Source organism: Populus euphratica, unplaced genomic scaffold (assembly GCF_000495115.2).
Source record: "Populus euphratica unplaced genomic scaffold, PopEup_1.0 scaffold64.1, whole genome shotgun sequence".
NCBI classification, from domain to species: Eukaryota; Viridiplantae; Streptophyta; class Magnoliopsida; order Malpighiales; family Salicaceae; genus Populus; species Populus euphratica.
In genome coordinates this window covers 53,855-65,547 of record NW_011499923.1, presented here as the reverse complement: position 1 = coordinate 65,547, position 11,693 = coordinate 53,855, and the positions used below count along the sequence as shown (strand labels likewise).

General features: G+C 33.8%; 2 protein-coding genes across 2 annotated transcripts; one reads left to right on the top strand and one right to left on the bottom strand.

The window, feature by feature from the left end:
* The first annotated feature begins 670 nt into the window (after positions 1 to 670).
* On the top strand, positions 671 to 4,526 carry LOC105135323 (V-type proton ATPase subunit E-like). The gene is made up of 6 exons (XM_011040140.1): positions 671 to 897; positions 1,004 to 1,104; positions 1,579 to 1,735; positions 2,248 to 2,444; positions 2,783 to 2,882; positions 4,242 to 4,526. The coding sequence occupies exons 1-6, from the start codon at positions 796 to 798 to the stop codon at positions 4,272 to 4,274; spliced, it is 690 nt and encodes a 229-aa protein (XP_011038442.1). The 5' UTR covers positions 671 to 795; the 3' UTR covers positions 4,275 to 4,526.
* Positions 4,527 to 6,554: 2,028 nt separating this feature from the next.
* On the bottom strand, positions 6,555 to 7,592 carry LOC105135321 (germin-like protein subfamily 1 member 7). Its single transcript, XM_011040139.1, has 2 exons — positions 7,426 to 7,592; positions 6,555 to 7,261 (listed from the first exon to the last, which is right to left on the bottom strand). The coding sequence occupies exons 1-2, from the start codon at positions 7,544 to 7,546 to the stop codon at positions 6,717 to 6,719; spliced, it is 666 nt and encodes a 221-aa protein (XP_011038441.1). The 5' UTR covers positions 7,547 to 7,592; the 3' UTR covers positions 6,555 to 6,716.
* Positions 7,593 to 11,693: the final 4,101 nt, after the last annotated feature.

Sequence of the window (11,693 nt, the reverse complement as noted above, 5' to 3'; positions counted from 1 at the left end):
CCTGCATAATAACACCACTGAAGACTTAAATATATGGAAGAACCACTACGGATGACTAATCCCCAACATCCAACATATGTATGAAAACCTCATAGAACTCTCTAGCTCCACCTACATGATTTGATTGTTTTAGCATGTTTTATTTTAAATATGAGTTTATTTATAGCTTAGTTTATCCATCTTGTTTGTTTTTCATTTTGAATATGGTTGAATATTGCTTACTAATACTTCTTTATTTTATGTTATGTTGATGATATATTACTCACAATATTTTTAAAAGCTTAGATGTATTTTTAAATAATTTTTTATTTTAAATAACTACTATAATAATACTAAATAAATATTAAATTTAATAATATTTTTAAAGTTTTACTGGATTATCTCATTAGCATAATCTCACTCGCAAATTTTGACGGTCTCATATGGATTTGCTGGTATTAACATTCATTATTATTATTATTATTATTATTTTTTATAATATCAAATCATGATTTATTTTTTTTAAATGCATTGACAGCGCAGCGTTTGAATGACATTTTTTTCACACTGCAGAAAATACGGGCAGTCCCGTAGCGAAGCATGGCCATCTGTCTAACCTATGTTTATCTGTCTAATATATATATATATATATATATAGTGAAAATGTCAAAAAAACCAGCCTCTTCTATGTCCTGTATTAAATATACGCACAGAATTACTGAAATCATAAAATTAAAATTGAAAGGTCCCAATCTCTCCGAACTTCCCTTCCCATCTGGATATCCCCTTCTGTGATTGATTCCACAATCATCCAAAATGAACGACGCAGATGTCTCCAGGCAGATCCAGCAGATGGTCAGATTCATCCGCCAAGAAGCGGAAGAAAAGGCCAATGAGATCCTAGTTTCTGCTGAAGAAGTACTTCTTTCTTCTTCTTCATTGTTTCTGTTTTGCTGAATCGCTTAGTGGGTTTTTTTTTTCTTCGTTTAGTTTTGATCTGATTGATAAAATTGTGTTTTGGAAGGAATTCAATATAGAGAAGCTGCAACTGGTTGAGGCAGAGAAGAAGAAGATCAGGCAAGAGTATGAGCGTAAACAGAAGCAAGTTCAAGTTCGAAAAAAGATGTAATTCTCTCCATCCTTTTATTGTATTCGTATTAACATTTTATGATTTGTGTTTCTTAATTATGCTGTTCATTGATTGGTGGTGTTGTGTTGATTTAGTTTATAATTCAGTTTTAAGTGATGGGTTTGTTCTAGATCTTGATATTGCAATTTATGCTGTTAAATTTGGTTGCTTGTAGTTATTATCTTGTGCACAGTGAAGTGAAGTGATGCTGATCATAGACTTTGTTAGTGTTGATATTGATTTTAACTTGTTTTTTAATCATTTCTTTTTATTAATCGATATTATAAAAGTTTGGTTCGGTTTGAAACTGTGTAGGATATATTTACTAGTTTGGTTTTATTGAATGGAGATCAGGATTGGACTCAAAATAATTTCCATCAATTTGTTTTGGTAGAGAATGGATTATTTTATTCTTTTCTCACCAGAAGTCATATGAAGTGACATTTTGTTGTGTTGGTTGTTTTGTGTAGTGAGTATTCAATGCAGCTTAATGCCTCTCGGATCAAAGTGCTTCAAGCTCAAGATGATATGGTTAATTCCATGAAAGATGGAGCAGCAAAGGAGCTTTTGAATGTCAGCCAAAATCACCATCACTACAAGAATCTTCTCAAAGACCTCATTGTTCAGGTCATTATTAAATAACCAGCTTGCCTGTTTACTGGTCCCTCATACTAATCAGTTTCCGTAGAATTGATGAAAATTGTGGAATTGTTGTGCCATGTATAGTTTATGAAGCTTCAGGTGATGGGTTATTTTCTCTTGTTTGCCTCTGTATCAATGTAAACTTTTGATACATGGCATAATGTCTGCATGTTAGTTGTTAGATACATGCACATAATCTTTCCTACTGAGAAAATTGATTTTAATGATAAAGTGAAGTGAATTTTAATCTACAAACACCCCGATGATGGCTTGAGCTTTTAGGGACTTATGTGATGAAAGTTTTTACCTTACTGATATATATTAGAGGATGATTGGTTGTTCGTAAAAATTTAGATGTTGAAATGAAAAATTGTTTTTATTAGGAATTCTCAGAAATGGTCAATTTTGATTTATTATGTAATGGGAATGTGGTGATGTATATTTGAATAAGGTATTTTTCTCATAATCTGGATTTTTTTTTCTTCAATTGTCTGCAGAGTTTGCTCAGATTGAAGGAGCCTGCTGTCTTGCTACGTTGCCGGAAAGATGACCATAATTTGGTGGAGTCTGTCCTGCATTCAGCGAAGGAGGAATATGCTGAGAAAGCAAATGTTTTCCCCCCGGAAATCATTGTGGACCATAATATCTATCTCCCACCTGCTCCTAGCCTTCATAATGCTCATGGTCTTTCCTGGTAAATTATTCATGAAAAATCCAATAAAATATCCCTAGTGCATTTACATGTTCATTCATCAGTAGTTGTTTATGTGGGACTTCTGGGAAATTAACAAGTGTGTTGTCTTTGTTCTTAATTGTGGCTGCCGTGGTAAAAGTGTAACTGCTTATTGATTTCTAAAATTATTTAGTTGGATACTTGATATGGTATTTGTATCAGATGTTTGAGGATTCCAAATTGCATAATAGCTATTTAGTATAAGGTTTCAAAATGGCTTATCTTAAACTAGGTGCTCTTTATTATTTAAATAAAAGAGATGGTGAAACAAGTTGATTTTGGTATTTTTTATTGTTAAGCTCTGGAGGTGTGGTGTTGGCGTCTCGAGATGGGAAGATTGTGTTTGAAAATTCCCTTGATGCGCGTTTGGATGTTGCATTCCGTAAAAAACTTCCTGAGGTATGCTCATAAACTTTTGTTATTGATGTTACTGTTTTTGTTCTTGGCCTGTACACTCCAATTCCTTAATGGGATAATCATATCAAGAGAATGACCAAAAGAGAATTGAACTTTTTCCTAGAAAAGGAACAATCATGATTGTGGTACCCAATTATTTGAAAAAAAGGTTGTGAAGTAACCTACATGATGTGGGCCTGCATTATAGATTGTTTGAGACCACTTATTTTAGAAGAAATATAGGGTTTGATTTTTGAAGATTGTAGTTTCCTCATGTTTGCTACTTTCATTTGGATTTCTTATTTTATTTGGGTGCCTATAAATAAACACCCTATGCAGACATTCAACTGTAAGGTATTATTATTGAATAAAAAAGAACCGGAGTTTTCTTCATGATAGGCAAGTCACTTGTTTTGATTTCCTCAAGATTGAGTGTGTCTTTGTTTTATGGTGATCTTGTTGGCGGTCTTGCATCTTCTACATCATTACAACATTCACTAATCCTTAGAGAAAGAATAATCATGCTAGTTCTCTGATTGGAGCTGACTCATTCTAATTGAGAATTTCTCCTTGTTTTTGTTTTTGCACATTGAAGTTTAGAACTAGACTTCAAATAACCATTTTAGTCCAAACTCCCGGACCAACTTGTATTGATTTTAGTTATTGTTGAAACATATGGGATATTGTTCTGTCAGCTTGTGTTATCTTATACCAAAGATGTGTCTGGATGAGGGCTTTTCTTTCTTCTGTTTTGTCCATCAATCATTAGTTCTGCAAGGAGGATAAGGAAGATCTGATTAGTGGTTGGCTGTTTTGGATCTGAAATCCAAGGAGGTTATATTTCACAGCAGAAAGAACCAAGAAATGGTCTTTAAAATGAAACCTGCAGCATTGGCATCTGCCATGTGACTTGGAACTTCCTCGTCTTACTTAGAACTCATACTAGACAAACTAGTGGATCCTTATCTAATCCTCTAGTATGAGTTCTAATTAAGAGGTGGAAATTCCTTTTAAGTGGTAATATTTTATTGTAATTTATGGGTTAAAGTGATCCCACTAGTTTGTCTAGCTTCATATAATGCCCCCCCCTCTTTTTTTTATTATTCTGAACTTTCTCTATCAGTGTTATGCGAGTACCTGTTTAATTTTTGGAGATTCCTTAACTAAAACTCCCTCATTCTTATTTGCACAAATGCTAAGGGATGCAAACACAATTCAGTGGGGAGTTTCATAACTATTTTCCCCGTTGTATCATCTTCTTTGTCTGCAAATTGCTGAAAGTCTTAGTGCTACCTTGGAAAGACCAAATCGAATGGCCCCCATGATTGATTACCCTAATGATATATTGGCTTCTTATTGCAGATCCGCAAGTTGCTAGTTGGCCAGGCTGTATAACAGCATCGTGATGCTTCTGCATGATGAGATGGTTAGCGTTGTTGTTTTGTCCCTGGATAATTTATGTCCTATATTTGAAAACCCAGACATTATTATCAATTGTTTGGTTGTGTTTTAAATTTCTTGTTTGCGAAAAACCTATTTTTCTGAAATTAGTGAAGCTTGTACTCGGTTTAGTGTTTGTATCATCATAGACACCTCAAGGCAGCCATTCAAATAATAAATAAAATATCTAATGTTTTGGTCAAGCTATACCGTTACAATCCTTCTCACTCATTGTTCCAGAAGTATTCAATTGATCTTATTTTGCAAGAATTCCTTTTGAAGGACTGGAAAGGTATGAACGTATCAAGTTCATATTTGAATCATATCAGGGTACCTTTGAACGTCTTGTATTTTTTTTCTTTCCACTTACAGAGCTTTTCGAGATAGGGTTTTGCGGAACCTCCGAGAAGATTTGAATCCATGACAATGATTGCCATGATCTTTGGCATGAAAAAGATTTTCAGAATCTTGGAAGTGATTTTGAAATTGTTTCCAGGGAGTGAGTTAAGACTAATCTTTTCTTAAAAGAAAAAAAAAAGTGTAGGCAAATCTTTAGTTGAAAAGAACTGACGACAAAGCTTTTGAACAATGCAAGGCGCTTGTTAGGCATTCCACTTGTGGGTGTCTCTTCTTCCTGTATTGGTTTTTAACCCTAGCATGTTCCGTCGGCGCTTTAAACACCTACGAAATCTTCAATAGAATATTGACGTCTAAAATCAGCTTTTAGCACCACCCCATTTACCATCGAAAAACCATCGGTGTTTAAAATGCCGACAGGGTATGTATAAAACTATCTACCTTTATCCAAAATTCATAAAGCCTATTAATTTTAATCTCAAGTTGTAATCAAGCAAAATTCTAACAAATCACATAATTAATAATTAACTCCAAATATGATTAGAATTAGCATAAATCACTACGAGAAATCCTAATTATAGCTAACACGTAATTAAGTTCCAATTACCATCCTCCATGCATTTAAAATATCCTAAACCAGTGGAGGTGGAGGTGTAGGGGGAGGGGAAAAAAATGCTATATATAGTGGAAGATCCAGAAGGAGGAAACGACACACCTTTGCATAAACATATATGATAATCATGACTTTTTACTCTTTAGAATGCAAGGTAAATTCAAGTTAGTTTTATATTATCATTTGTTTTTCATTTTATAGTCATGATTATATTAAAAATATTGTCAAATATATTTTTTCTTATGTGCATGCCTTTCAAATTATAACCAATGACATTTGTCTTTCAATAAAGAAGCTCCAAAAAATACTTCACATAACTCAATTGTAGATCACACCAAAACTAAGAAACTCTTATTTACTTAAATAAAAACAAAAAACAATGCCTTCATACTTGAAAATTTCATCATATAAATATTCACTTTACAATATCTCTTTTAACTTTATCTTTCAAGAAATCCCTTTTGTTATTTCTAAGTAAACAATGATTTGAAAAGAAACTTTGATGGCAATAAAAAAAGAAGCTTTCCCACCACTGCATAGGGTAAATGCCTTATTATGATGCATACAATACAAATATCGCACCTGAGAGCTTATAAAAAATAAAAAGCTTTTATTATTTGGATATTATGAAGCTAGGTATCCATTACCCAAACACATGAAATATTTAATATCATTAGTTTGAGTTTTGGTTTTACCTTGGACTGTAGTAATTGAACTAAGCTTCACGTGGTTTGACTTTGCTTTGCATTATATTCATCTTTAATATAGCAGCCCCCTCTCTCATGTAATTTTACCTCTAAGATAAAATAGAACCTAAATTACCTCTTTAGTGTGTATTGTCTTTTTTTTTTTTTTCCAATTATCTCTCTATCATGATAACAATGTAAGCCATATTCTTTATTGCAATATAATGATATAATTCAATTATATTAGCTATCTTTGTATTCAAACTATTAAAAAATCTTGTTATTATATCCTCTTTATCCTTAACAACATTAGCTTTAACTATCTCAATCTCCATCTTCTTATAACAATCCTTCACACTCTTAGATCTTAGAGTCAAACTATGACTGCAATTGCTGAAATAATTCCCTATCAAATATCGAACTAAGTGATAATTATTGCTCGTTAGTGTGAGAGGAAACAAAAAAAAAAAAAAAAAGGGAGAAAACATGTTCAACCAAAAAAAGGACCAGTTAGAAAGAGCGCTAACTGCAGTTCCTTTGTGTTATATTATTATGGATTCTATATTATTACCAGTGCTATATTATAATGCTTTGTATATTATTATAGAATAAGCATAAGATACAGGTTCAGCAACCTATTTATTTATGAAAAAAAAATACGACAGAGGAAATAACGATGAGAACATGTCAAATATAATCCGAAATCGCAGGGCCACTGCTCCATGTCTTGTTCTTGTCCGACTAGAATGATTTCTGAAGATATTCGACTACCTTCTTGTCCAGTTGGAAGGCCTTGGCGAGGACATCAGGATTAATGGGGGGATCCGATCCAAACACCGCATTCGCAATTGTAATTACACCAGGGTTCTGGCTGCTTAAGCCGGCGAAAGCAAGCGCTTTGGTTTGTCCCATATTGAATTGGAAATGAATGAGTCCAATTGGAAACACAAAAACATCTCCAGGTTTTAGGGCTTTGGTGATTAGGCGATTATCTCCGTTAGCTAAGTTAGACGTGACAAAGCCAACATAGAGGGTACCCTCCACAACTACTATGATCTCAGTGGCGCGAGGGTGAGTGTGGGGTGGGTTTAGGCCATATGGAGCGAAATCAATGCGAGCTAAGGATATGCCAAGAGTGTTGAGTCCTGGAATTTTTTCAACATTGACAGCAGTGACATTTGAACCAACACGACCGGAAGTGTCCCCTGGAATGTTGAGTCCAGAAGAGAAGAAATCCTTTGCAGTAACATCCTTTGGGTCCTTGCAGAATTTGCCATTCACAAACACTGCATGAGAAAGACATTCGATACCCTTAAAAAGTCATCAATTAAAAGAGAACATTGAATATATACCGGAAAGTAAAGGAATAATAAAATATATACAGGATGCATGATATTTTCAGTGTAATGCTATCATGCAACTCTTAACGAAATACTTCAAGAGCTCATACCACCATCGGTTTCATCCACTGCTACACAGAAGTCCTGAAGAGGACTAGGATCGAAGGCAGAGGCAAATGAAGAAGCCAGAGCCAAGAGGACAAAAACTAGTACAAACTTTAGCCCTTCCATTAGATTCCACGCTGATTTTTCTAAAGGAGATGGGTGAGATATCTTGCATGGATGCTAGGTTATTTATAGATTGCAGTCATTGAATTGGTCGACGTTATCTCTAAATGAAGCCGACGAAGACTTGCTCGAGTCTTTAGGACGTAGTTGCTCGTTCTTTGATGGCAGTGATGAAACCGATTGACAAGATAGTAGAAATCACTCATGAATTCCTCCATAGGTTCAAAAAACTTGACAATATCAATCATATGCCAATATTTTCTTGATAAGACTGTTTCCAGCATGATACTTTTCCTTTAAGTTAACAGGACTGGGTGCAATGCCTCGTGTCACAAGGCTTTGTTGAAGATATCTGGTGAAAATATCAGAGTAGGTCGAGAACTAAAGCTTGTTAGGTGACAAAATATTTCTGGTCCTGGGGTAGTTACTTCAATGGAAGTTTCATATGATTTTAAATGGATATAAGGTTAATCGTCGTTGATTATTCCTAGATGTAATTGTGTGACTTATTTTACCAATTTTTTTTTGTTTTATTTTTATAAATGTTCTTTGAACATGCATGGGGAAGCCACCAATTTCTCCATTGTCCCTTGAAAAAATCTATTGGAGTGGGCTTAAGGTCTCCATGGCATTTGACCTTGTTACCACAAGAATGGTTGTTTTTGAAGCCACGGAGACAAAACGAGGGTGATTGATTATTTAAAAATATATCATTAGTTGACCAATTAAACTACTGATATATATTAATATAATTGACAATTTTTCTTAAAAAAATATTGTTTGGATAGTGGTAATGATTTTTCCTAGATGTAATTGTTTGATTTTTATTACAATTTTTTTGAAGTCACTAATTAAATTCAATTAAAAAAAAAACTAATCCTGCCCTTGAAGTTAGTGTACCCAAAGAGAGAGAACAGCATAGATTGTAACATGTCGTTCCACAATGTTCTCTCTCTCTCTTTTAAGGAAGATTATCCTTTATTTTTTTTTTATATTTTAGTTTTTTAATTTTTAATTTTTATTATTTATTATTTAACATTATATTAATTTAGGTTTCGGCATCACTAGTTGTTTTGTATGCCTACGCATGAATATCTTTAGATGCGTAGAGAAAATATTTTGTTGATTGGTTATTGTTTGTTTTGATAAAATAAAATAAAATTTTATTAATTTAAAATAATTAGAGTTTTTGAGACTAAATTTAAAGTTTAGATAAATGTTTATCCTCTTAACTTTGCTACCATTAGGAATTGGGTTAAACAAGTAGGGGAAATTTTTTTTGTTACTCAATATTTTTTTTAATTAAATCCTTCAACTTTAAGGGTTTTTTAAGTTTGGACTTAATGGTTTATATTGGTTGCAAGTTTTGAGGATCTAACAATATAAAAAAAACATTTTGGTGCTTGATTGATGCTTAATTTGGATAAATGAAGTAAATTTCTATTGATTTAAAATAATTGAGGCTTCCATGATCAAATTTGAAACTAATATAAATATGAGGGATAAAAGTGAACATGAAGTAGAAAATTAGATGACCAGTGCAGTCCACTCACTAGTATGTGAAGAAAGTTGTCGTGTTTCAGCGGCGTGTGAGAATGCCACCATCCTTGGTGTTGTTGGAGTTGGAGCGACAATGACATTTGTATAAGGTGGTGAGTGTTGATGGAAGACCAACGGTGCGACTTTGGCAACCTTTTCTTTCTTTTCCTCTATCTTTTCTTTCTCATTTCCTTGGTTTTTGTACTGATTCTCTTGACATTGGGAAGTGGTCCTATGTTAAATTTGATCCCTATTATTTTCATTTCTGTTTTTTTTTTTAATTTTTTTTGAGTTTTTTTTTATCCAAGTTATCCAACATTGGTTCATTAGAAATTAAACTTTGTGATTTTTTTTTTGATTTGCTTTCTATGAGGTAATCTTTGTCTCATAACTTGAGTTATGTGTTTATAAGGTTAACTCGGGTTGACTTGGTCCTTTTCAATTTTTTTTAAATTAATTTTTTTTATTTCATCTTTTAATATTAGGTTGATATGAAATAGAGCTTCATAATTTTTCTCTTATTTGTGTTCTTTGGAGTTATTCTGATATCATAACTTGGACTGCAGATTTGACGGATTAATTCGGGTTGACTTAGATCTCTTTATTTAAATTGATTCTTTTTAGTTTCATCCATCAACATTATATTGGTTCGAGAATTGAGCTTCGTGATATTTTTCCTTTTGCATTCTATTAGTCGATCCTATTTGCATGATCTCGGTTGTGGGGTTTGTTGGGCTTACTCATTATAATTTTTTTTTTGTGTTGCTAATTTTTTGGTTTTTTTTTTAATTTTATCCTTCTACATTGATATTTTTATGAATTAGACTTTATAATTTTATTTTATTTACTTTTTATGAGGTTATTATGATCTTACAATCCAGGTAGCAAATTTTTCATCCTAACTCAGATTAGCTCAGGTAGTTTTTCGAACTCACTTGGTTTGCTAAGAATTGAGCTTCATATTTTTTTTTAAATTTTTTTTCTATGGGCTTGTCATGTTTTTATGACTTAGGACTTGCTTTGACGTTTAAACTAGTGATGACTCAAGTCTGTTATTGGGCATTTTTTTAATAATTTTTTCATGTTTCATCCTTAAATATTTTGTTGATTTGTTTCTCTTTCTTTTTTAATAATTCTTAGAAGTGTGTGTGCGCGCGCGCGCGCGAGTGTATAAAACTCCATTTAATTTTAACTTTTTTATCAAGTTAGATTATAGAGATCTGATCAAAATTTTTGATAGATATCTTTTTAGAATATTGACAAGCTTTTTTTTAATATAGGTTATCATGGTCATCTTTTTTTTTTAAAAAAAAAAATTGAATCGGTTGATCTACTATTGTTGCACGTCCCCCACGTGGCAATTTGGTGATTTTTCATCTTTTGCTTGATTGATTTGTTTTTTGAAAGTCACCATCTAGTATTCCATTGAGGGTTACTAGGAAACCCGAATGTACTGGTCTTTATAGAGATTCACAAATCAGGGACTGGTTGTGGCTAGAAAACGTGTTAAAACCTCTAGCGCACCCTACCTGAAATAAGCTACTTTGCGGTTTGATATAATTTAAAAATCTGAAATATTAATTAAATTCTAAAGTTTTAATAAATCAATTATTAAATCCCAAAATATATATAGAAACTTGTTCTTATATTTTCATAAAAAATACAACTTGATTTTATTTGAACTTGATTTTTTTTGTCCTTTAAAATATTTAATCATATTCAAATTAAACAAATAATTCTTTTTTTTAACAATAAAAAAACATTTATAAAAAAACAAAACACTCACTACCACTACTTTTTCACTATACTCTTTCTGTTACATGTTTACAAAATATCATAAGCTAAAAAAAACATCTCTTAGAAAATTAAATACATGTTCAAACATGTCACAATTACAAAAAGGACCCTAAAATGTCAAGGAATTGCACAGGAGGTCCTCAGGCATTGTGGAGTACTGCGGTGCATCTCCTACACGTGCCGCTGTCACTGGCGGCGTGTGGGCTCACGCGCCACCTTAAAATCAAATGGCTGGGGGGATCTGTTATAGCTTCCTCCCCTCTTCACTTTCCTTCACCGGTTGTGAGCAACGCCGTCACCTGCAAAACACCCAAAAAAACACAAGCAAAGCTCTGGTTATCTCTTTTTCCCGATCTGCTTCTCCCTCCTTCCTTGTTGGTGACAAATCCGGCCGTTGACTCTCAATCCAGGTTTGCTACGTGGGGTTGAACTGATGGACGAGGGTCAGTTGCTGAGGAAGACGACGATCTGCGATGGGGATGGCTGTCCGATTGGCGCCTTCTCCCTTCTCTGTTTGTTTTCCTTCTGCTGATGGCAGATCTGGTGGTTGGGAGAGCTTCTTCTTCTTCTCATTCGCTTTAGGTGGCGGCAAAACCAGGGGGGCCGCCTACCGCTAGGCTTTTGTTGGGTCTAGCCAGCGGAGATGAAGGTGGTGGTCCTGTAGGCAAGCTCGGTTGGAGGAGACAGAGAGGTTGCTGGCTGCTGCTGTTCGGTGAGCTAGGTTTGCTGGGTTGGATGGCTGGTGGTGTTGGCTCACTAGTGGTGATAATCGGCTGAGAGGAAAGTGGGGGGGGGGGGGGGGGGGTTTTTGGGT